This window comes from Ixodes scapularis, unplaced genomic scaffold (assembly GCF_016920785.2).
Source record: "Ixodes scapularis isolate PalLabHiFi unplaced genomic scaffold, ASM1692078v2 PGA_scaffold3__209_contigs__length_174095766, whole genome shotgun sequence".
NCBI lineage: Eukaryota > Metazoa > Arthropoda > Arachnida > Ixodida > Ixodidae > Ixodes > Ixodes scapularis.
The window spans coordinates 63,674,178-63,700,551 of record NW_024609868.1 but is presented as its reverse complement, the minus strand read 5'-3'; the positions used below and the strand labels follow the sequence as shown (position 1 = coordinate 63,700,551).

The 26,374-nt window shown below is 44.6% G+C and overlaps 1 protein-coding gene across 2 annotated transcripts in view; it reads right to left on the bottom strand.

Annotated features, from left to right (window-relative positions):
- Positions 1-26,374, bottom strand: part of LOC8040541 (protein bicaudal C homolog 1-A) — a 35,116-nt gene that overhangs the window by 2,612 nt on the left and 6,130 nt on the right. For both annotated transcript variants that reach the window (XM_042292466.1, XM_042292467.1), the window contains exons 4-19: positions 20,728-20,807; positions 20,490-20,648; positions 20,260-20,313; positions 17,529-17,765; positions 15,318-15,638; positions 13,079-13,136; positions 12,923-12,996; positions 12,676-12,859; positions 11,555-11,730; positions 10,630-10,789; positions 10,011-10,230; positions 8,800-8,921; positions 4,797-4,960; positions 2,672-2,783; positions 2,009-2,148; positions 1,754-1,850 (exon numbers count right to left, since the gene is read on the bottom strand). In XM_042292466.1, the coding sequence (XP_042148400.1) occupies positions 1,754-1,850; positions 2,009-2,148; positions 2,672-2,783; positions 4,797-4,960; positions 8,800-8,921; positions 10,011-10,230; positions 10,630-10,789; positions 11,555-11,730; positions 12,676-12,859; positions 12,923-12,996; positions 13,079-13,136; positions 15,318-15,638; positions 17,529-17,765; positions 20,260-20,313; positions 20,490-20,648; positions 20,728-20,807 (2,358 nt within the window). The remainder of the gene's footprint in view (positions 1-1,753; positions 1,851-2,008; positions 2,149-2,671; positions 2,784-4,796; positions 4,961-8,799; positions 8,922-10,010; positions 10,231-10,629; positions 10,790-11,554; positions 11,731-12,675; positions 12,860-12,922; positions 12,997-13,078; positions 13,137-15,317; positions 15,639-17,528; positions 17,766-20,259; positions 20,314-20,489; positions 20,649-20,727; positions 20,808-26,374) is intronic.

The following is a 26,374-nucleotide window of genomic DNA, read 5'->3' as shown; positions in this document are numbered from 1 at the left end:
CATACTGGGGGGAACCCAGTATGCTGTTTACAAAGCAAATTTAGTAAATATAGAGGAAGAATGGATTCTAGTGGCATAGTTATCTCTGGTTTTATTTTTGGTGGCATGACTTCTAATAGCCTTGTCATAATGAAATATTTTTGGCAACAGCAGTGCCCCTCCAGGAGGCACTGCTGTTGCTGCACTCTTCTACACTTTTCATAACCAACTCTGAAAGAGAAATTTTACGGTGTTCGTAAAGCAGCTCAACGTGGATAGGCAAGACAGTGAAAGCTTTTACAGCATGTTATCGACGTTGCCTAATTCAGCCATGGTACCGTAGTCTTGCTTCAGTCCAGTAACACTGAAAGGGAAGTGGGCTGGCTGGTATGCACTCATTGCAGAATATTTTTTCAAGTCTTAGTTTCCGTTAGATTAACTTTTTCTGCCATGCTCCAGCCATGCTGCTACATGTAGAAGGGATTGTGCCTATCCAATCTTTTAGAAGTACCAAAAAAAAAAAAATGCATGTCAAGGTTTATCTTTCTGCCTGAGCATCGATGCTCGCGTCGTCTCTTGGCTCTGCCTCGGCTAGGTGTAGTGGTCTAAAGCTTGGTTCACAAGTGTCTAGATCATTAAAACTTTAGCTCGCCCGGCATGTGTTCACTCAAATAAAGCCGACTACCTTCTCATTTTGCGAGTTTTATGTCCTTTTGCTGCAAAGAGGTCCAACTTTTCCACGAAAGCGGCTCAATATACGAATGTGCGACTTGTACAAGGGTACGACTTATAGTCCGGAAAGTATGGTACAAAGCTGTACGGCTACACCCACAAAAATAATGGCCCAAAACGGATGTGCCGACAGGTCACGTGCTACTGGCTTCACAAAGTTATGGGTTCAAATTCTCCTAGGATTCTTTTTGCTTCACTTCGTTTTATTATAATCCTAATCCACAACGAGGTTCCACAACATTCCGTAACAAAGGCGAGCCGTAGCGGGACAAGCAGCATGTGTACTCTGGTTACTAAACAATAGAAGGCCGGGTACGTTTGAAATCGAAACTATCCCTCCCAGGTGATGTAGTGGCATCAAACTAATAAAAGAATGCCAATAAATAAGTATTCTGTTATCACTATTAACTTAGTATTATTTCAAGATTAAATAATGTTTTGATATCTGTTTAACCTTTCTACATAGCTAACATGCCATTTTGTTGCTCATGTTTCCACACATCGTATGGTCGTTGGCTCAAAAAACACAATTTTTAACACTATTTCTAAACTTTAGATGCAATGCTTTGCCGTAACATGTAATACGCAGGCCAAATCGCTGCTGCAAGAAGTATGCATCGCACACAAAAATGTCCTATTAGTTTCTGCCAGAGGGTCTATTTAGAAAAATCATCAACTTATGGTACAACTGGTTGCTCCAATACTTTTGAGTAATTACCTTTTAAACTAGTTAATTTATAGGTATGGTGTCGATTGGAAACTGGCCAACATCAAAAACCATTAACTTGGCACACTTGACAAAAAAATATATATGGCATGCCGAGCATTTTAAGGCATTTCTAAAAAGCACTCAATTTGGGCGCATTTTGAAGTTTCCGATTCCCCATCAAAACTCATTTCCATGCCAGCAGCTGCACTTCATAAAGGTTCAAGGCTGGAGCATGTGGCTATGCAACCATGGCAGACTTTTGCCTGCAGGTTCTTCAGGAAAAGAGAGCAACTAAAGAATGGGAGGGAAGGCGAGATGAACAAGGAAACCCACCAGATATGGCAAGCAGCATTTTTTTCCTCGCACCATAGGGAATACAGAGCTGCTGGAGGTCAGAGTCAGTCATGACCAGGAATGTTTGCAGATCAATCTAGAAGGGTGGCAAAGAAAAGCAGCATTTCAGCACTACAAACAGTACCTGAACTGTCTGGGTATCTGCAGGAAAAGCAATATTTCAGTGCTATATGGGCAAACTTGAACAATTTGGCTATCTGAAGGATTGAAGGTTGCTATTGAAGTAGCACGTACCTCGTTCTGCAGGAAGATGTCCACATACTTGCCCAGGCTCAGGTGGTTGAACAAGTGAGGAATGTCGTGGAAAAGCTGGTCGTGGCCCAAGGGGCGAGCCCCAACCGCGTCAAAAAAGTTGCTGAAGCTGAAGGCGCTCTCTGAAATGGACAAGGTGGTCCCTTTGCACACAGAACAGGCAACTACATGCAGTGCAAGCAGTTGCTTGAGAGAATGAATACAACCAGTGGAGAGTCATGCCTAGAGTCGATTCCCTTTACTTGCATACATGAAATTCTATGCCCCAGATTATATTAGAGCCCTTCGAGGTTGATGGGTTTGTCCAGTATTCTCTCGGGCTGTTGAGTTGGAGCGCATTGAACTAGACTACTACATGCATCAGCAGCGGTTATCATAATATAAGGTCAAACAGTGGAAACTTGTGAATTTAATGAACTGGTAAATGCAGCTGTCCTATCTAATGCAGGCCTTAACCTTACATTATGTGCGTCTATGTAGGGCTATATTAGTTTGGTTGCAGCAACTTTTATGGCAGTGAAAAACGAATCTAACAAAGCAGCTAACCCTTGGCGTTCACATCCAGCTTTGCCTGTGAAATTACAAGCTAAGTTGCTGCCACAATCGTAACAAAGCAAAGAGGAGACTGCACTAGTGTTTTCATACCGTGGTTATTCACTGCATCACAGTTGCTTGTACCTCCAGTGGCTCCCAGGCAGCTATCCCCTTGGCTGGACCACACCTTGCTAGGACTGGTTTGGTCCATGGACAGACATGCCTGCAAAAAGAGTTTATCCTCAATACAATGAAATTGTGGAAGTTACAAAAAAGTATCATAATTAAGTTAATGAGTAAAATCTACAAGGAGATTATAAAAAAATGCTGCACCAGTGGAAGACTTAGAAATAAAATGGCAGAAAAACTAATACCCCAAATCCATTTAAGGGGGGGGGGGGGGGGGGGGGGGACATGGGTTTAAAGGGCAACTCCGCTTAATTTCAAAAATTTTGAGATAGTGGCCGATTTTGCTTTTTGAAGCACTCAAAAACAATCCCCAATCCTTTGTTTCGCGAAAAATAAAATATTTTTTGTGTTATTTTACTCTAGCCATGGTCACAAACCGAAACCGAAACGGTGGCAAAGCCGGACAACATTGTATATTCGGCATCACTAAGCATGTACACCCATGTGATATACAAGGAGAAGAAGGAGCTCCCCTTATCAGGATCCTCCTTTGTGCCTCCTGGATTAGCACAGGCGTCGCTATTCTCTTCCCAGAAGATTATAGAAGATTAACCTGTCACTCAAAATTCTTACAAAAGCAGCTTCCCTCTCCTCCTTTTACTTGGTGTTCAAAAAAGTATGCGATGTAACACAAGCCGCGCTCAACGAGGCGATCGGCTTATCAGTAGTATCAATAGTCGAGCGCCGGGAAAGAAAGCAGAATTGAAAAAAAAAAAAAAAGAAGCTGCACACGCTTGATGACGTCACGGACATGCTGGGAGAAGGAATTTGGAGGAAACGGAAATGCAGCCGGGCAGTGTTGTCTGGCCCGCACGTCTCATCCAAAACCAGCGGATGCGTGCTTGTCAAACTTTGACAGCGATTTTAATGAACTTCTAGGCGGAATTTCGTCGTAATATTTGCCATGGGGGTTTAGTAGATGATAACAAAGAGAACTGTATAGTTTTGCACTACTGGAAAAGAAGCGGAATTGCCCTTTAAGTTTCAAAATTTTTTGGAAAACATTTTTCAATTTTGAGACAGTTGAACGTGAGTGCATTGGTTTTGACGACTAGTTACAGAAAGAATAAACAAAGGATGGATCAGGCTCCAATTTCTTTTCCTCATCAACTCCTCATTTTTTATCCGGAACAGATGGTCATCTCTTATGGATTGTACAAAAAATAATTGTGGAAAAAAGCAAGCTGCATGTACTTTGACAAGGTGAAAACGAGTAGCATAATTTCCCTTTTGCAGCAATGCAAAAAGTCCGTCCTTGTCCGTCCTTTCTGTTTATTCTTTCTGTAACAAGTCTTCAATTCTGAGGTTTTTGGTTTTAGAAACTAATTATACACCCTTACACTAAATTTCAGAACTTTGCGCCAAATAGTTCCATTGATATAAAATATATTGAACACATTGTGAGGCAGTAACGAAGTAAAGGTGTTCAATGTTTGAATGCATTTTTCTCAGTTCGTTTTTGCTGCGAATTTCATACGAAGGAATCTTTTGCTCAAAGGTAAAAGTATTCTGATACCACAATCAAGATGTTTCTGAACTGAAATTTACTGGGCTATCGAGCTATCTACTTTATTTTACATTTTTAAGTCCTCATTGAAAAAGAACTATGTTTTCAATAATTGACATCGGACAGATATGCATCTCCATTTTGAGGTAATCACTCTTCCGGAAATATTTACATTTGAGTTACAAAAACTAGATAGAGTGAAGTCCCAGATCCCCCACATTATACTTAAGGAGTTAAAATTATGCTTAATAGCTTCATTCGCATATCAGATTTCTCAACAAGGAGCAACAGATCTTATGCAGGTATGTAAAGTTGTCTTGGAGAGCTGAAAGTTTGCACTGTACACCTACGTCTGAAGTTAAAACACCCCTGCAAGTTTCATTCCGCTCACTTGAGTAGTTCAGAAGTTTAAACTCTAGCCAGTGTGCCCCCTTATTAACTAGAACTCATCTCGAAAATTACTGAACTCCGATGCGGTAAGTGAACAAAAGGAATTTCCATAGGGCTTAGCACAGAACGACTGGGTGAGCATGAACGCACCTTGGGATCCTCCAGCTTTGGGGCATGAGTACCAGCCGAAGCACCAAGCCCGCATGTTTGGAACTTCTCCTTGATCACAGACTCTGGCATGGACTTTGAGAAGCCAAAGCCAGACCAGGTGCTTGAGGGGACCCGCTTCGTTGATCCCACGGGTTCTTGCATTGCTGTAAAAAGGAAATTATGCTACTCATTGTCACCTTGTCAAAGTACATGCAGCTTTCTTTTTCCACAATTATTTTTTGTACAATCCATAAGAGATGACCATCTGTTCCGGATAAAAAAATGAGGAGTTGATGAGGAAAAGAAATTTGAGCCTGATCAACACTATGATGAAGAAAAGGCGATACACCTTTTATTCTTTATGAATGTGTTCTAAGCAGTAGTGAGCCCATGAAAAAAAATTTTTTTCTTGTGGTCCCTGTTATCTCTAGAGTAACTAATTCACTGTGTATTCAAATTATTCAACACACGCAAGAAAAGTTCAGCGAGAACGTTAGGAATGGAAACACAGAAAAGAAATGGACATACATACTGCTGAATATCAACTGCGATTTTTTACTGAATCACCTTAACCCAAATTCGTTAACCTCATCTTTTTAATTTGCACACAAAATACTGCCATTAAATTAAATTACTTAATGATCCATTACATATTTCTTCCTCGCATCAACTCACTTAACACCTGTAAAACACCATCCCTCTAATTTTCCTTCACAGAGACAGGCCACTGCAAAAACCTTATTTTTTGCTGACAGATGGAGGGGTCTCGTGCTGCAGAACTCGGGGATCCTAAGTTCAATCCCCACCTTTGCCAGTTTCGATCTAGATGAGCATTGTACCGGCGTGCGGTCGTGCATCACTACTGCGTGATGCACGTTAAAGACCCCAAGCTAGCAGTTGTACTGCACTGGCTAAATTGTTCATCTACAGCTGGGAGACTCGTCGCCCGTCGAGGCAGATCAAGTTCTAAGCTGTATAAACATAAACACAACCCATATTTTTTTTTTTGTGATGGAGGGTATGCTTATACATCCAGTCACACTTTTCTTAATGTCCGAGGCCTCTAGAATCTTAAGTAGAGGCATTTGTGTGTCTTGTAAGAATGGAAGCATTGTTAAGTGTACAGTCTCCGGCGATATGAAAGACCCACTGGGAGCGCGTGGCCGAGGCGGTGGCTGGTGGGGGCGCTGCGAGCGCTCCGGGCAGTTCCATTCTGCTTCGAGGGGAGGACGCTCATTCGGCACTCGGCACAAACTGATAAGCACGTTTCGCTTTATCTGAGCCCGAGTGAGCGTCCTCCCCTCGAAGCAGAATGGAATTGCCCGGAGGGCTCGCAGCGCCCCCGCCAGCCACCGCCTCGGCCACGCGCTCCCAGTGGGTCTTTCATATTGCCGGAGAGTGTACCTGCACTTGCGGCAATGGCCTGGAAGATACCCAGCCGCTGTGCCTTTCAGCGACGCTGCATGCTCTCAGACTGTCGTTAATGCAGTGGCCCATTTGCCTGATGTAGAATACCCCACGTGACATTGGAATCTGGTACACATCACCAGTTATGCACGTCGCGTATTGAGTCCTGTGCGCGGTGTTACAGGTCGGCTCGATTTACTCTGCGGCACATAGAGTTTGCTTTGTTTGGTGTGCCAAGCACACGACTTGGCCATCCTGTCGCGCGGCAGTCTTTTGGGTCTGTGGGTGACACCGTGGAAGCAGGGGTTGCCGCAATGTTCTCTTGTGTTGTCTGCTTTTGTCGCTCAGCACTTGGCGAACTTCATGCATATGGTTTCACACACGTCTCCTAGGAAGACACCTGGATACCCAGAGTTGCATAGCTGGGTGATCCGTTTTTGAAAACCTGTGTCGGTGTGATGGAGGCATGACTTGCTTCCAGTTAGAAGATGTCTTATCTCATCGTCCTCCCCGTCATCATTAGAGTGTTGTGCGGTGATGGCGGATGCCCTCGTCAATTCTATTTGCTACCTTCTGGGACGTCAAGCTCAAATAAACATGCTAAGGATTACCCTCAAATCATATGGTACATACGCTATGTTTCGCGTGGGTGCCTAAAAGTGCCCGAGTAAACTACGAAGAAAAACTGTCAATCGGAATGCCAAGTTGAACGTCTGCTCTGTAATCTTTGCAACTGGTTTCTATTTGCTTTGTTTCCAACAAACTAAAAAATGGAAGTTGCTTTGGGAACCATGTTGTTCAGAATCTACCCACTTGATAAGCCGGCCAAAGCCACAACGACAACCAATTTTGTCGTGGTCAGTACAATGACACGAAACTGGGTTAGCTGGGCCACTGGGTCCTGTTCCGTAGGCCACGACGCCGCTGTTGTCGCGCTGCTTGATGTTAATTTTGATGAAAAGTACATCCAAAGAATTAGGTCAAAGGCAAACCTAAACACTCATTCAAATTAACGAATGAAACATAAATTGTGTACAATACACCTCAACCTCGTGCTATCAACAAAGCGGCCAATGGATTCTTGCTACTGTATGTATGTCACAACAAGAACCCGCCAAGTGGCGGGTCCCAACATAGACATTAAATTTTTCGAGGCCAGTCTAAATATAGATGATTAAAAATAACTTAGCCTACAAATGGACAAGTAGAAGCTTGGGAACAACCTTTACGAGTTCAGCTGGGTTTTCGTTTAAGCATTGTGCAGTAGTGAAGGGCTTAATAAACTATTCAACATTAGATTAGAAAATATTCGGTCAAAATCACACTCTGCTTTAAACTCAAAATCCACTAGTCGCCAACAGATTTTTTGGACCTTGCAGGGACTGAAAAAAAATGTCTGAATAATAAAGCAGTTTAAAAAATCGGCTGATTAAGAAAGCGGGGCTTAAAAAGCTGTCAATAGTGCCTTGCTTCAGGTTACGCCTCCGCTTGCGTTCGGCCACTTTCTATTAGCTCGAGAATCGTTGCCTTCTTTTCTAGCGTTGCAATCGAGTACTTTCCGGGCTCCTTAGCGACACTTCGTGGCAGTGGAAGAACAAATGGGGCCATGATGTCCAAGCCAGCGTAGTCCAAAAATATAATTCACCATAACAAGATGAGAAATGCAAGTCCACGACTGCAGAATGGGGAATGAACAAAGCAAAATGGTAACAATGATGATGACGCTGCTGGAGAAAACAAAAAGCTGTAGCAAAGCATCACCTAGCGGTAGAACTTTGCAGTACTCAAGTGGTGCTGCCAAACCAAGCCAATCCATGTGCAGCCAACACAGAATCTAAAATGGCAGCTTCTCGGTGGTGTTTCCCGCTGGTCGCTCGCAACGGTTTTGTCAGAAAAATTAACTTTTGGACTTCAAGCTGTCCGAAACATTGGTCGTGAATATGCACTATTTCTATCGGGTAGGTCACTGTTCCTTCCGAAATATCGAACAAGTCTGAATTATCAGCATCCCAAAAATTGGTTGGCAACTGTTGCATTATTGCACAAATGCGCATGATGGACAAATTGCATCATAAGCTGGGTCATGTGCACAAGTTATTCCTCCCGGGGTTCCGTAACCAGCAGAGTTTTCCAAAACTAAGCAAAAGTGGCTGTTACCTATGCTACTGAAGAATTCTTTCACAATTCTCACAATACAAGGATATAGTAATGAAGATTCCAATCACCCCAGCTTTCCACTAGTAGAACTTTTATCAACAGGGCACAAAAATTTAGCATAAAAGATGGGGTCTGAAAAACTAATTGGATAGATGTTTAAAGAATTGTTTATTCAAATGAATGCTACTGTTTTACCACTTATATAGAATACATAATTAAAAAAAAAAATTTAAGAGCTGCTTGTATAAGCTTTTTAAGATCATTAATAAAAAAATGTTTTGGATAGGTTGAAATAAAAGCCGCATTTTCTTTGAAAATTTTTAACCAGGCAAGTGTGAAAGCAGAGAATTAAGAAGTTGTGCCCATTCCCTTGTTTCAGTCTTGTTAGTTTAAATTGCCACACACTCAAACAAGTACCAATGAAACATGGTTGAGGCACCTTTGGTTGCCAGGAGCTTCCTGCCCTCGTAGTCCAAGTGGGGCAGGGGACTGCTGAAGGTCACTTTCCTCTCGCAGCCCACAGGACCAACGCTTTTCTGGTACGAAGCACCTTTGGACCACCTGTGGGACAAGAAGCATGCTCAAGGCACATGCACATTGTGCATGGCCTCGTTTGGCGGCCAGGGAGGGAGGCTGCACATCGAAGACATCTTTAGTTCCCCGCCCCGTTGTCAGAGTTACAAGGGGTAACTTCTACCTTAAAGGGACACCGACACCCCTCAAAAAAAATTTCATTTTTTGCCAGGCGTTTTATTATGGTGCCGGAGGACCACCCAATTACCAACGACTTTGATTAAATTTGGTGGTTGCGTCGAAGCCTTAGAAAACGGCCCGTGACCACGGAAAAGAGTGAGCGAGACTCGAACCGGCCAGTTCTTGATCGGCGTTTTTCGGGCGGAAAGAAGCTGAATTTCGAGCCGCAAATTGTGTTCTGGGTAGTTGGGCTCTCATATGTCATGTACAACTAAAAAACTCCGCGAGCATAAATACCCTGTCAGTGTCCCTTTAAGATCAGTTATTGTTTTGTTCACAGAACTTTAAATGATACATTTTATACTATGGAAATTCGGATGGCAGTTGTGGGGAAAAAAAAACTGCTTAGTATAACAGCCTTACCAGAGGACAAGTAAAACAAGTGTTTAATGAGCTTAGGAGAATGGCATTCATAGCACTGCCTAAAAATATACATACACCTGCTAAATCTAGGTGTATTAAACAATGTTTCTAGTACAAATCCATTTATAAAGACACTGTGTGCTGCAGGACAAACTGCTACTACGATCAGAGTGACAGTATTACACGAGGCCGGGACCTAAACTTTCACTTCACCACACACAATGCATGTAGATGTACCGTACGCAAGGACACAATTCCAAACTGGCCGCGGTCTGACCCAAGGTTGCAAAAATACTAGCAGTCATGCACGATAGCAATCGAAAAAGGGCCAAAGACCAGGCGAAACAAAGGTCTCTCGAACCAATGTTTTAGGAGAAGAGTCTGGTGCCTGGAGGAGAAAGGCAAGGGCAAACTCCGTATTCTGGGTAGACAGCCGCCGAAACTAAATTAAACAGGCTTAGGGACCCGAGAAGGCGAGGCAACCGACGAAAGATGCAGATGAGCGACTAGCGTTGGAGGAACATCAACACTGACCCATCGTTGGCCGTGTTGCACTCCTTTAGAGGTGTGTGCTGGCTGGTGGCTGCCTTGGCCGCCACCGGGTGGTGGTGCCCCTGCCTCCAGAGGTCTTCCCGGGAAGAATTGGCGCTATTCCTTGCCACCTGACCCGCCTCCCAGCTACGGTAGGGAGGGTTATCCGGACTTAGCCGGCGCCGAAGGTCTTCGACATTGTTGCACGAGACAGAGCCATAGCCTGCAAAGGGATACAACCAAAGTCCGCTGCCATTGTATGCTGTCATTTTATTGTATTTAGTACATACTGCAAACCTTCAAAATCTAAACCAAGGTGGGCAGAAAAAAAAAAAACACTACACAAAACAATGTTTGCAAATAAAACAACAAAACAAAGGGGGGAAAAAACTGCTGCACAGAAACTCAAGACATACAAAATATACATACATCAAAATCCAGTAAATCACGAAGTTATAACAATTGACTTAAAACGAAAGAAACATCCACATTTTAAGTCAATTTAGATCACCAATACGCTCAAGTCTTTAATTGTAACAATAACCCGTCAAAACATACAATGACAAAGATTACAGTTAAATTGCATGAAGCCTTGAGCAGGCCTCCGGTCCGAGCCACTCACCATAGTCGATGGGGCTCTCCCTGGAACTGGGGCTGGTGCAAGAGACTCCGCTGCTCCGGCTGCACAAGCTGCCGTCTTCGGGGCTGCGAACACGCTCCACGTCTTTCCAGTTGGAGAAGTGGCATGAGTTGCCAGAAGGAGGAGCCCAGAACTGTCCCAGCTGCAGGGGAACAAAACATAACCCTCCTAATTTCAGTTTAATCATATTGATGGCAAAAATAGAGGAACACCGGAAGATAGCTCAGGCTGCCTCTATTCAAACTTATGCCACAAGATAGGTGACCAGGCTCTTCATAGTAGCAGCAACTGCCCACGTAAACACTTCGCAGACAAATGAATTCACTTTTGTATTGGCAAGATAGTGGACAATGACTGGGCAAGCACCCAGCTAGCCCTAACAATTTTTCCAGGATTCTTTAGTTGTATCAGTGGGAAAATACCCTCCTTGTAAATTGGTTATCTGTTGCCAGTGTCATCTTTCCTAGATTTATTTTACTCCTTTTGTGCTCGTCTTTGAAGTGAAAATCGGTAGGGTTATTTCGAATTTCAATCTCGCAACCATGGTATGCGAAATTGTTAAGTTTGGAGCAACAAGTCTACACCTTTACATCTGTTACTGAACATCTTCCCAAGAGCTTAGGAAAGCACATCTGAAAAGTCCGTTAGCCAACCTTTCGGTACGGATTGCTGAAGTTCTGTATATGCCACCTCAAAAACGATAGTTGCGAAATATTTGCTTCACTCTGAAAAAAGCCAAATAAATCATTTTCTTCAAAGTGCAAAAGCACTATTTGCACAACCCCATTATCTCAAACATTCAAAAACCTTAATATTTTCATAAAACTACTAGTATTCGGATTTGCTATTGTTGTGCATACGATACTAAAAAACAAAAGCTGTTCTTTTGCCCCAAGACGTGGCTGACCTGTCCAGACTTGTGTCCCATTGACAGCTGGCTGAGCAGCAGGGGCAACAATGCAGCCTGTATGGGTGGCTGTGGAGGCTGCCTCTGCTGGGGGTAGAACTGGCCTGGAGCCGCACTCATCAGCATGCTCAGCAAGAGCTGCTGCTGCTGGTTGGCACTCTGCTGCTGATGAGACTCTGCAGTCAGCGGAGAAGGAACAACTTCCACAAGGGCACCACATGCCAGATAATTAAGGATCCATACTCTGAAAAAGTGGATACCTGCTTGTAGGTTGTCCTAAGGTTGAGTGCCGTACCAACACCAATAAGACAGTACCTAGTGTTGAATGGTTGGCGATATCTGCACTTGTGCTAGTAGGCATCAGGGTAAGGCATCCCTAAGTAGAGTTCAAACGCTTCCCAGCAGTGTAACTTTCCATTCATTTGAGGTATATGTTCACCGACACCCACCCGTAAAATACCGAGCATGCAGTACCTTGGAATCATCTGAAATATAGGCAAAAGACATATCAACCCCCTCTCCAGTAAATTTGGACCCATCAACCTAAACAAGGGGCTCCTCTACGACAGCTGCTCCTTTGGCAAGTTGGTGCAAGTGGCAAAGATTGACCCAAGACTACTGGTGCAAAGCAGGCTTACCGAGAGTGGTGCAGCTGCTTTAAAAATTTTGAATTTTGCCAGACCCCTGGACTGCTGCAATGCCGTTCAGTCTGATCAAACGGGGGCCTACCCTACGATGTGCCCAAGCTTCTGCTTTCCTGCTCCAGGACCTAACAAGCGTCCATCCCATTTTTTGCAATTCTCTCCCAACTTTTGCATGGGAGCTTGATTGGTATATTAAGACTGAAGCTTCGCTCCAAGCAGCCTAAACTTCATATTGGCGTTCAATAAATTAAAACCCCTTGACCCAAGTGTGAATTTTCTGGGCTCACAGTGTGCAGTTTTCCTTCCAAAGACTACAGAAGTTAGTACAAACTATGTAAATCATTGTTGCCATTCCAGGGAAATTTCATCACAGTCAAGTTCACGCACATGACATGCCCTATCGCCAATGTCAGTACTGTCGCGCATGTAGCAGTTTTTCTGTCGGCGAGAAGAGAGATTTCTCCCCTTTGCACCTACCCTTAATCTCCCTCCAGATTTGCTCCTGAAGACTCCCCTTGCTGAAGAGCAGCGCAGAGGCGGCCGAGTAAGAGACCTGATCCTCAGGAGTCATCCCGAGCTCGTCCGTTGCGAGATCCAAGAGAATGCGTCGCACCTCGAAGAGGTGTCGAGAGTCTCTCTCTGCACAGCGCACTACGATGCACTGCAAACAAAAACCCAAGCGTGGACGCTGGCCCCACCGACCGCAGCTTCAACAAAGCCTTACCTTGCAGTTTCGTTTGGGCTTGGGCTTGATCCCAATGTTTACGTTCAGCTGGTCCATAAGTCTAGAAATTGTGACTGGAGTGGAATTGGGGATGAAGGGAAAGCAGCTTTAGGGCAAATGCGCAATGGTCTGAACCTCAACTCTTCTGGCACTCACGCATATCAATGTCCTGTCCCTCTTTCAAGTCAAACATGAGTACTAGCGGAAGCCAACCCTGAAAGCAAAAATAAGAACAGTACCATTAGGTAAAGGAAGATAATGCCTTCTGTTGCGGGTAATAAACAAAACACCAGAACTTTCACACTTTCCTAAGACTAAGGGCAGGAACAGTTGTATAAAATATTAGAAATACGCTACTAGGCTAAGGCTAGGTAATAAGCTATAGCTCCGACATCAAAGATATCCTGAACCCATACAAAAACTTTCAGACTTTCCACTCTGGTGAAGAAAGACCAGCGAAGCTATACTAAGCTGGTAATGAAGTAATGGCCGGCCACAAGTCAGCAAGCCAGAGTGGAAAGGCTGGAAAGGTTGTTGCCATCTATAAGCGACGGCGGTAGCTGTCCGGAGTGTTGTGTTTACATTTATTTGCTGGCAGGCACGATCTTGAGAAAACCAGCCCTTAACAGCTCAGCTGTCAAAAACGGTGATAATGAAACATTCATTCAGTCAATCATTAGCAGTATTTCCCTTCAACGTACTACAAAGAGATGCCCATTAAAACAAATTCTCACTTCCGATTTCCAACTCCTGATCCACTACATTGGTTATGCAAGATAAAAGAAAAAAACACAAGGAATTATAAAACAAAATAGTTACCACCAAAACTATTTCATTATGACAAGGCTATTAGAAGCCATGCCACCAAAAATAAAACCAGAGATAACTATGTCGCTAGAATTCACTCTTCCACTATATTTACTAAATTTGTTTTGTAAACAGCATCAGAGTTAGACAAATAAATTCAATTTAATCCCAGACCCTCATATGCATCATTCAGCAAGCCTGCTACATTTGAAAATGTTAGCCATCTGCCTACATTTCTCCCGGCACCTCTAGCAGCATAGTAGCACAGCCCCGACCACCCACGGTGACCTTGCAGACCGAACACCTTTAGTTTTAGACAAAAATATAATCAGCCTCTCAAAGATGGCAGATATTTGAATCAACGTGAGACTTTTCGAGCCTCTGCCGAGTTAGTCTGACAAGTTTTTTTTCCAATTCCTTCTCCAATTTATTTACAGCAAAAGCTGCCAGTGGGACACTTTACATTTTCGTGCCGTCGATAGCATGCCATATCGACGTGGGCCATTTTCAGCACTTAGCCAAAATATTCCACGTGCCACTGATAAGATAACATGCATGGTTATGCATGGTAGCAAGCTAACATTCATGGTCAGTAAAACAGTCCCTGCCGGCCAATCTGGCATTGCACCGGGACAGGTGCTCTTGTGACCCATAATTAGCACAAAACAATTCTTGAAGGTATGGAAATAAAACTGCCGAAGTACTTGAAGATGCATTCTGCATCAGAAAGCAAGGGGAAAGCAAGCGCCTTATCAATGCACCCGACAGTTCTTTTTCAAAATGAATAACCAGAAAGAAGATATTATAAGTGAGTGTTTGACTCAATAAGCCTTCATCTGAAAGTGCACATTCTCTTGTCTACATCTTTGTCCTTTATTCGGCGTTTTTAGTTTAGCATGTGCGACTATTTGCAACGAAGTGATTTACAAAAACACTCCTCTTACACAGACAGCTGAAATGCTCTACTTAAGCCCTTAACCGTTTTTAGTTTGGGGGAATTCCTGACCCTCAACTGCTTAACTGTCGTCTTCGAAATTGCATTTGTTGCCTTAAAATTCGTTTCTAGCCATACACAGAATGGGAGGGAGCACAATTTAAAAACATTAGTGCTGCCATTTGTTGGCAGACCCTCAAACTTAGCCATGAGTGAGTCTGGTTCGTCCAAAATGGCTGAGTGCATTAACCTGAGCAAGCAGACGAGCTACTCTCGACTCCAGCGAACTATGCGCTGACCAAGCAAAATGGCGGATGAAAGGAAGTCCTTTTTGTAGTTGAGCACGCGGACCACCATAAATTTCTGACACTGCAGCGTAAAATCAATGTTACATATTAAAGCAAAACAATTTTTCAACGGCAGAAACCTAATCAGTGCATAGGAATGACACGGTGGAAGCATGAAGCAATGCTTGTTTCTATGCCGCCTGCGAGAAGTGGGATGTGTTTTGCACGTGCAGGAACACCAAACCCAGCCAAGCTTCCTGTTGAAGGCTTTTTATCCAGTGTTCTTGGCACAGATTTTTTTAAGTCAAGCTCGAGACCACATTTGGGCCAACAGTCGCGCATTGTTGCCACCAACAAAAATCATTACCATCAGCTCCAGCCAGGCTGCGTAGACCGCATCGAAGTGGCCCACAATTTGGACGGTTGACTTGGAGGGCCCGGCCAGAGCAGGAGCAAAGTTCTGGAGCATCCCTCCGTTCCCCAGAGAGCCCAGGAAGGGCGGTGGCAGCATCGAGGAAGGGCCGAGCATTGATGAGGGGCCAAGCGTCAAGCTTGGGTCCGGGAAGGTGATCATGCAGCCAGTCAGCCTGGAGATGTGCTGGAGGTTGCAGCTGTTCCGTCCCATCACAAAGCTGTGGTGCTGGGGTGCGATCTCCGTGGTCAGAGTCACCAGGCTCGGAGGAGCTTGCTGGGGGAAAGAACGACGGATGCTTGCAAAAAGCCAAAGAAGCAGGAAACTTCTATAATTTGTCGGGGTGACGCCACAGGTGCGTTTGTGGGCCTGTGGGTGAATCTACGCACAGAATGCGATGCCGGAAGCCGAAATCCGCTTGCCACCGCCGGAGTATTTGACGGAGATAGCAAACAATCTGTCAAAGATAAATTTTTCATGTCCATGCTGCAGTAGCCGATCGGTATTCGTAGAGGAAATGGCAGTTGCCGACGTCGACTCTTGGCCGAGACACTCAAGTTGGATTTACAACTGGAGCTGGCATCATTTGGGTCAAGTCAGCAGAAATAAGGCTTAGACGCTCTTCAACAAGAGGCATTCGAACAAATAAGACTGTGCCCACAAATAATCTGGTTAGCCAAGTTGGCGCGCGAGGGTTATTCACACGTCTCTTATTTGCTTTGTTTTATTACTGCATTCTTGCAATGCCCAGAGAATGCCGGGCATTCTCTCTGCACTGTAGGCTGTTTGCAATTTTATATTGCGTAGCAGTGAAGTGTCAACTGCAAAAAAAAGCGCAAGAACAATTTTTTTTTTTTTTTTTTAAGACTGCAAGAGCCAGCGATTCTTTTTTGTGAGAGATTAGAGCCGCGTGAACACTGGCAGGTGGCAACGAATCTGAACAGCAGTCTTTCTTCGCAAACCAAACTCTGTTGTTGGTGAGGGAGTTTTCCGCATGTGTGAACAAGGCATAAATTCTTGAAATGGTTTTGCCACACTAAAAAAGGTAGTCTGTGACTAAGAAATTCTGAAGAAACTGTGCGACAGGAAGATGATTTCAATGCTAGAGAAGATTTCCTGCGGGGAGACTTTCCGTTAAGAGATTGTCCGAAAAAGTTCCCAAAGTCAAGGTTATAAACAGGTGTTGGGAATTCACATCCCAAACCGACAAAAACATCTGGTATGCGCCGGTGAAAGATCGAGAGTCGATACAGAACTCCTGGAATTGGTTGACATGCAACTGAAATCCGTCATGTGGCCTCTTCTCTGCAATAAGCCACCGTCAGTTGCGGGCACCTTGGCCAGGATTCAAATGAGCCAACTGGGGATCCGTCAAGAGGTACTTCGCCTCAAAGCGACTGAAGCAACCTAGAGTTAAGACTTCAAGTAGAGGAATCTTCAGGGATCATGCAAAGTTTACCCCAGGAATCTTCAGAGATCATTCAAACTTTTACCCCAAGCATTTTATCCCTTACCCTTCGAACAAAGAATGTGCACCCTTGTTCCCTCTTAGTACTGTGGGGCAGGCCGTGGGTCACCCAGAGTCCCATTTTCCCCACCCTTGCAGTTTTAAAGAGAAGAAAGATGTTCAGACGCACAGAAGACACCATGGCAGCCTTTTGGAAAAACACCAAACTCCCTCCGCCCCCATTTTTTTTTTTGTACTCAAATAGGTTGGATGTTATGAAAAACTTTCCCCCAGAAGAAAAAATATTTTAATGGCACATGTAGTTAAGTTACGAGACAAACCTAGACTCAAGAAATTTCGAAACGTGCTTCTACTTTGGACGTGGAGCATGAAACCGAAGAATGTTTCAGAATCACTAAAACAAGTCCAGAGAAAGAGACTGAATATTTACACAAGTGCCATAATAACTAATTGTGTACTGTGTGGCTATGCATTGATGTATCATATTACATATCCTCATTCTGTACTGCGTTTTCATACTATATTACGCCGCGCTTCCATAAGAGCTATTGTTGCCTGTACCCCGAGAGTGGGCTTAAAGGCCGGCAGTATTTTAAATAAAGATTGCCCCCAAAAAGTTTCATTTCCAGAAAAATTTCAGTTTGTGATGCCAGGCAGACTTAAAAAATTTCTTTGGGGGGAGTTGAGTGAATGCTTACCCTCGACCCTCCCGTGAGGTAGTCCGCGAGCACGTTCAGGCCCTGCCGTAGCCTGTCCGCATGGCGCCGGCTGCCCTTGACGAAGACTACGGTGAGTGTGGCGTGGACGCGGCGGAAGGTCACCGTGATGCCGTGGCTCTTCTGGATGCCCTGCAGGGCCAGGGAGCCGGGGTCCAGGGGCGGCTGTGGGTAGCTTCCCATGGGCAGGTCGAAAGATACCACCATTGGAAGCAGGTCCTGCAAGGAGGAGTCCCCAGAAGGGGAGAGGGTAGAAGTGTTGTTGCAACTGTATCTAATTTTGTGCAGGAAAGGAAGTTATAAAAAGATTATCCTCTTACGAAAGACTGGGCAGACTATGTCGGTCCCAACCACCCTCGAGCGGAAGTCGTTCCCGTTAATCTAACCTACTTTTTTTTGGGCTAGAAGATGCGACCAGGGAAACATGGGCAGAGTTGGAGTAACTTGTTTTGGACGTATGTAACGATAAACTTGGCATTCAGATTAACCCCGATAAAATAGACAGGACTCATCGGATTGGCAGGTTTAACCCAGATAAGAAAAGACCCCCCCTGTTGTAAAGTTTGCTTTCTTTAAACATAAGGAAGCTGTGCTACGGTCATCCTACAAGCTAAAAAATAAAAAAATTTCTGTTGGAGAGGATTTCCCGAGAAATGTGCAGCGTGCGAGAAAGAAACGGCTAGACTTTGCGCGTACACAGGAAGGTACTTACAAACTTCGTGTAGACAAACTGTTTGTAGGTGATAAACAATATCTTTTTAATTATGAAACTTGCCAAGACTATGAAGCTACCACCTAACTAGCCACTTTTCCGCGGCGCCCGCGAGCGTCAACTACAAATTCGTGTAGTGCCGTAAATATAGCTCCAAAAATTTATTTTTCATTGTAAATTGGTTTCATTACTTCCTTTTCCCAACCAGCTGTTTAAAAGAAAGGTATTTTCCTTTGCATATGTCCTTTCACACAGGATGTGTTATATGGCTGGCACCTAACCATTTCCAGTTTTGGACTCCAGTGACAGAAGCAGTTGCACAAGTACTGTGTCAGCAGTCAGCGGGAATCTATGACCTCGCCGATTGGACACGACTGCCAGCGAACACCAATGCAGCACTATACTACGTTCACCTTTAAGCTGAGACTGCAGAGGGAGCCACTTGCCCGCCGGACCAATCAACTGGCTCCCTGTCATCGCCCGACCCGGCTGTGTGCACGGATATGGGCAGGAGCGTGGAGAGAGAGAGACACACGACTGGTCCAACGAGGACTTAACCACCACTGCAGTCTCGGCTCAGAGGTGAACAGAGTATAGAGTCTTCACCGATTGCGCACGAGACCCCCGACCGAACGCCACTGCAAAGCTGCTGCCGGTCTCTGCCTTACACAAAATCCAGCACTACAACTTGGGCCATAAAAGCAATTTCAAATTTTTTAGAAGTTTTTCTCGAACACAGTGGGGCCCTAGCATGCCACTCAATTTTCTCTAGAACTTCGACTGTTCTTTTTGTGCCTACAAATAAATTTGCTAAACCAAAACAAACATTTTGAAGTGACGTGGAGGAGCACCATTGGTTTTCGGTAGGATTTAGTGGACGCTCATCACAGTGCTTGCAGTTGGCTATATTCAATGTTTTCAGTAGTTATTTTTCTTCAAATTCAAAGGGTTATTTATCCGTTTTTTTTTCTTTTTCTTCTGAATCTGTTTTTTGCTGATCAATTTAGATGCCGGAGAGAAATCAGTGTTCATTGGACTAGTGTCGTAAAGTGGATGTTTAATTACTGAAGAAAAAATTTAAAGTGATCATTTATTATTTTTTTTCTCGATAATGCTAGTAAAGACAAGAGAAGGCAACGGGGCTAGGAATGTGGTTTCGATAAAAAGGAACCCCAAGGACAGATCAGTGCAACTGTGTTCCGAATCAACGGAAAAAAAGTATGGTAGAAAATTTTTACCATCAGGCTGGAGTTTTTTCTTCAAGAACAGATTAAATTCGGGGTCGATTCAGAAAAAACTGCCTCCAGGGTTAATTTTCAGTGTTTATCAGTATGTACCAAAAACACAGAACCCCTAACTATAGCACATGGCGGTCTGTGAAGGGCGGCCATATTAGTTGTTGTCGGACTCGACAACCTGAAAAGAAATGGACAATGGCACGCTCGCGAACGAGTTTGAGCTCCTGTTCAGCGAGCTTAGGCTGGCGGAACGGGACATGCTTCTCAGGAAGCGAAACTCTCGATTGGCGCTTTACAAGGGTGTTTGAGACTGGCCCCATGCCCCCGACACCTGGGTCGCCGCCCCACAGCGGGACACTCTCCAGACCCTCCGCCCAACTTGCCGCAATGCCAAGCGAACTTTAGTCAATGTTTATACCGCCATCTTGGGAAGGTCTAGGCCACCGTTCCCAGCGTAATTATTACCACATCTTTTTACGCGGTAGTAATCGAATAAAGATAAATGGTGCGGCACCCAAACATCCGTTTGGGCTAGAACTGAGTCAACAGTGTCCGAGACAAGTCTGGCACTCATTTCAGTCGTCGAAGGAAACTTTGCCTTCATAGTCCCTTTAAGGCCCTTTGACACATCACCACTTACCAAAAGAATTAGTGTGAAGCCAACTCTGGGACTCAAAAACAGCATGTTGAATGGATACTCAGTCAAGTCAGCAAACAATCATAATCGAAGTCAATGAAGCTGAGGAAAAGCATCGCTGCTCACCCTGATGTTAGCGCGAGCCCTCTCGACGCCTGCAGGCTGACCGGCTATAGACACCTGCAATAAGAAAACCAATTACGAATGCTTGTGAAAGAAACCGGGCATTGAAGTTGGCATTTGGCCATTGGGTTGCTTTGTGAAAACGGGAACACTAGGAATAAAAATATAGAACAGGGGGAAGGACAATCAGTGAAGCAAGAAAAATGGCAAGAGAGCTGGCATTTTAGACTCGCCTGATTGCTTTTGTCGGAATGGTTGTTGCGGTTAGAGTCCGGAAAGTGAATGTGGCAGCCCGTGTCGTCCATCACTTGCTGGATGTTGCGACCCCCCTTGCCAATGATGTAGGAGTGGTCTGTGAAGGACACGTCCATCTTCAAGGTCACCCTGTTCCTCTAGAAGAGTAGGAGAGAGAGAGAAAGGGAAGATGTTAATTACAGCACAGATGCTAGCGGAGGAGGCCAAACACTCCACCTTTGTGTCCAGTAGCTCAAGAATGTCTTCCCTGGCCTTGACAATGGCCTCTGGCAGTCCACTGACTTTCACATGAGGATCTGTTGAAAGTTTGTCGCACACAAGGTTTCAGAGGAACACTCTTGTGTATGGGAGTAAGAAAAAAAAATCCTGTACAACTTAACTTGCGGGCCCATGTAGGGTTAAGCCTTGCAAACTACTAAACTTGCAGGTCATCAATTTAAATAGTTTTGACTCGCTAAAAGGATACCAGGCACAGATTTAAATTGGTTCCACCTACTGCAAGACTTTCAGGTACAGATTTCAGTTGGTTCCATTTACTGCAAGGCTTCCAGGCACAAATTTAAATTTGTTCCATTTCCAAATCTAAACCACCAAGGTTTGTTTACGTTGAACTCTATGTGTACGCCAGATTGGTGAGGCAGCTACCGCAGCACTTCATAGTCAAAAACCCAGAATTTAAACATTTCCTGTGCTAGAAATGAATAACAAAATATGCGGTGAAAAATACTAAAGTTGGGTCTCTTAAATACTTATTTAGGAGACCCAATTTTTGCTATGAACATTCAAGAGCTTACTTGCACTCTTACATTTTGTTCATAAAAAAATGCACACAATTTGTGGCACCTGCAATGGTTGTAATCCTGGTGAGCGAGCTAGTACATGCCCCTCGGCATATGCCTTATTAATGACGTCCGCTTTGAAGAGTCAAATGTCGGTCATTGTGCTGATTAGTCTCACATATCAATACCAAATTATATGTGCCTCTGCACCAACTGTGAGGCTAACATCATGAAAAAGTTTCAGCTAGTACACGCTTAGGTTTCCAATTATGTACAAAGCAAGGAAATATGTTACTCAATTTTAAGTGAAAATATGAAAACTGGAGTGTGGATATACTTTAGTGTCTTTCAACAGTGAGTGGTAACTGAGAAAATCTTAAGTACCGACATTGCTAGTAATGAATGGAACTGGCCTATGACTTTGGGCTTCCTGCTGGTTGGGCGATATGTTTTTGTTTACATCAGCTAATATAAAAAATTTATGAGGTTGGCCAAACCATGCTACCAGCGAGTCACAGACACCAGTGCAATTGGTAGGAGATTTCACACCACCTTTCAGAGCAGTAAAAAGAGCTATTGCAGGGCAAGGAGACTCCAATCTCGTATGCTCCAAATATACTATGGTATGCTGAAATTTGAGTTAGCCTGTCGTGTTGTCCGAGTCATGGCCACGTCACGTACAAACCAAGTGGTCTTTTGACGTTTGTGGGGGCGAGAAACAGGACACGCGACGCGGGCAGGTCGCTTCGCATGGCGCGGACGGTGATGGCCCGGGGGGAAGGGGAGAAGACGAAAGAGGAGAGGGGGAGCAGAGAAACCGGACATAGAGAACAAGATTGATAAACACGCAGGGCAGCACAAACTAGCACATCCACGTTACGGTGATCACTTGGACGCCGTTGAGCCAACGCCGGGAGGAGAAACTCACGACGTCATCATTCAATTTCGCTCCGAGAAGTAAAAACAAACAAAACGTGAGAATGACGTAGACATGCCTCTGACGTAGTGGCCCAATGTTGGCCGCTCCAACTCCGTCGCATTGACCGCGCCGATGATTGCGCCTCACATCGCACGCTAGAGTTGGCAGACTTCGGCAACTTGGCTCATTTGAAAGTTTGCTGGCCAGTTCATTAAATATATAGACTGAATTAGATAGTAATATTTGACATGGGGTCTTCCTATATGATACCGAAGAGGGCTGCATAGTTTTCTCAATACCAAAAATGAAGTGGAGTTGCCCTTTAACTTGATTAAAAGACAATACATTTTTCACATGAATATGCGCATATGGCATTTTACACATAAATAGGCATTCTGATATGAAACAAAATCTGACATGTGGGCTTTAAATACACCTTCTCAAGTCGAACTTCCACAGAAATTGTCTTTTGCACAAGCTTATATTTGTCCAAGCTACAGATTACTCGACTCTGTACGACCAGTTTTGGGGTAACCCTGCGGCGTCTATGACCCTTCAGAGGTCATAGACGTCATAGGTCAAACCACGTTCTTGTACTACTAGAACAAATTCCGAATCGTGCAGCTTGATTCGTTTCAACACAATACGACTGTTTTGAGAGTGACACCAGCATGACTAGAGTTGGGATGGTATCTATTGGCACGACGAAAACATTTGCGCCTGGAGTTTTTATACAGTGCCAGTCATAATACAACAGGAATTTAATAGCACATCCTATTTATTACGTCCAGATTACATATCAAAAAGAAAAGATCACAAACGTAAAATACAGGAACTTTGGACCAAGACTGAATTGGGCAAAAATTTGTTTTTCGTGACAACCATTAAAGGGACACTACAACGAAATTTCGGCGCTCATTTTTTGGTCTATATGTGTTCAAAAAAAGCACCATCAAATCGAACATACCAATATCTTGTTAAAAAAGTCACGAAAAGGAATTTTAAAACGAATTAAACGATTAGCAAAGAGCACCTGGTGGATGTCGCTAACGCCTCGCTTGTAATGCCCGTCTAGCAACCTTGGCAGCTAGTGATGGAGGTTGTCTCGCCTCCGGCCACGACGAGAGAAGAGGGGCAGGAGGAACTCCCCTCTTCCCGAGAATGCCTTTTGTGTGTCACAGAAATCGCTATTGTCCCCCTACAAGATTATAGAAGATTAACCCGTCACTCAAAATTTGTACAAAAGCAGCCGCTTCGGTGGCTGGAACGACTAGGCCATCCTCTCGACGTCAGCCTCGCCGTAGCTTTGCTCGTCCTGAGACGACCTACGTCACGATTGCGTTGGATGTCACGTGGTCTCCGCTGGGCCTTCTTCGAGCGCTTGCCAGAGTGGGCCGTTTATAACGAAAAATACAGCCACCAGGCTCAAAATACAAACGTGCGATTGTCATTTACGGATATTGTGGATCATATTCAACCTAGTTTTGAACACGACGGGAATATTTCAAATTTCGTTGAAGTATCCCTTTAAGGACTGGAACACCTCGTCTTGTAAAATTGTTGGTGTCACAAATGGTGAAATGTTTTTTTCTCATGTTTATTTGCCCCCTGCGATAATGCCCAATGGCACTGCAGGACCACCAGGAATAAGGAATAAATAAAAGAATTAATCTGTTTACTGAATGTGTCCTTGAATAGTCAAAAACCTATTCAACATGACAAGCAAAAAAAAATCATGTTGGGCATTGCAGCCTAACATTTATTTTTAGTCATTTGCGAATGGTGCATTTTGACTTCACAGCGAATAGTGGTTTTGGCCAAACATTTTCTAATTGAATAGTTTCTCCAAGCCTTTCACTACCGTGCACCATGCCTAAACGAAAATTCAGCTGAACTCGTGAAGGTTGTTCCCAACCTTCCACTTGTCCACTTCGAAGCTCCGTTAACGTCAGTATAGCTATCTTTATGAACTTTGCCACGTTAACAAAATTGTTGCAGCTAATCTAATCGAGGAGGTTTGTAAACCCGCTCGCTATATGCAAATATTTTAACAAAACAAGCACGAATGATGACCATGGGTTGTCAAGACATCGCTGCATAATACTCGAGCATAATCGCGGCGGGACAGCCCCGTTGAGTGCGCTTCTCACCGAGCAGCTGTGCACTGCGAGGAAGCAATACCCGCGGAGCCGGCGAGCTCCGCGGGTATTGCTTCCCCGCAGTGCACAGATGCTCGGTATGAAGCGCACTCAACGGAGCTAACTCGCCGCGATCAACACCTCGAAAAGAACGGATATCACAGTTCATCTCGAAGCTAATGTCGAACAACGTATCGGAAACTACTATTCGTAAATTCGAACATTCGCAGAACACTAATAAGCCGTAGTTCTCTTCTAAACTTTACTGCAAGGAAGCAGTTGCAACATCAACATGCACGAAGTTAATTTTATTCAAACGTCCGATGCGCGTACCATCCCGCTCTGAAAGCAAGTTTTTCCCGTAAGCACGCAGCTGCGCCACGGCTGAGCGAGATACGGAAAATCGCGGTGTCCACTTCGTGGTTGTCGCCTCTCCGCAATGCACCAGTGCTCGGGGAGAAGCGCACTCAACGGATTGAGCCTACGAACACAGGTCGTCGTTATACCTAATCGGTAAAAGGTTGCGAAAATCTGCACCAGCTTACCGTAAAGGCCCGACAGTAGAGGGACCCGAGCTAAGAGAGTTTTAGGGAACAGTTTTTGCACGTCCGGGCCCTCCGGTACGCACTGCGCACGCGCTACCACAGAAGACTCATATGCGCAGTTCGTACCAGAGGGTCCATTGTATATCGTATCGGACGTGCAAAAACTGTCCCCTAAAACTCCCTAATAAGGATTTCTAGTAGACCGTTCCGACAACGGTATCCGATACGCAGACGACGCCTTTGAGCATGCATCGTCGTTACCGGAATTAACGATTTAGAAAGAAACGAACTTTTCTTTTTCCCACAACTCGCATTTTGCTGGAATGTGAAACGCCAGGTTTTGTTTATGGTCCTAGAGGTCTTACGTGGCCGATTTTATAGGTTAGAACCTTCGAAGTACGCAGCGCAGCACCTTCGCGAGTACAAGTCGTTGTCCCAAAATCAGCGTGGTAGTGAACGTCCTCAAAAGCCGCCGAAAACGAACTGCGTCCGACCTCACCATGCTCGTGTTTCTATATAAAAAAAAAAAGTTCGTAGGGTCGCGACCATATTAAACACCTTTATATCTGGGTAAAGAAAATGTTTTACCGTGAAGCTACACGACAAACGTGTTTCTTAACAACGCCGTAATCTTTCACTCGTCCTGGGAGGTAGAGCTAACAGAATCCAGCTCCAAAATAAACAAATGGGAAAAAAAAAAAAAAAAAAAAAAAAAAAAAACCGAACAGACTCTTAGGCCCCGACGACCGCAAGAGCAATACGTTCAAAACGCTGCATCTGCGTTTGCAGGATGACAGGAACCTCAGTCTACTAACCGTTCGATTCTGTTAGCGCGCCTTTTGTTTTGAAAAAAAGAAAGGAGGTTCGAAGAGCTAGGATCGAGAGTTGTCTGCACGAGAGCCAGACAATCCGCTCCACGTGGCGCCACAAAGCCTCAGTGCTGGACTTCAGAAAATCTAGCACTATACGATACTGGTGCAGTCCGGTGACGAATCTTACGATAACGTCAAAAGAATTGCTAAATGAGGCGACTTTACATTCGAGCTTCGAAAAAGAAAAAGCGAAACTTTGGAACCGAAACAAGGAAACACGCAGCGTGCCTTAGAATAACAGAGAGGAGAGAAAGACGGGGAAGGGGGAGCTCTGTATTTCTCATTTCCGGTAACCGAATGCCTGCTCCCCTCTGTAGGTCCTTTTTTCCTCGAATGAATGACGAGCGAGCGACGACAGGCACGGCAGACCGGCGGTCCCTTTGGCGCACCTCATTCCTCAACCTCCTCTCCACGGATGCTGCACGTGCGGCGCGCGATAACGACGCACAAACCCCCTTCCTCGCACAGAGGGAGAAAAGGACCGCAGAAAAGCTCGCAACTGACACGATCGATGATCCCGAAGTTAAACTTGCGCGAAAGTTTAAAGGGATACTGAACCGAAATTTCGAGCTCACTAAACAAGGCCGTGCGGATCGGCGGGAAGCTGCAA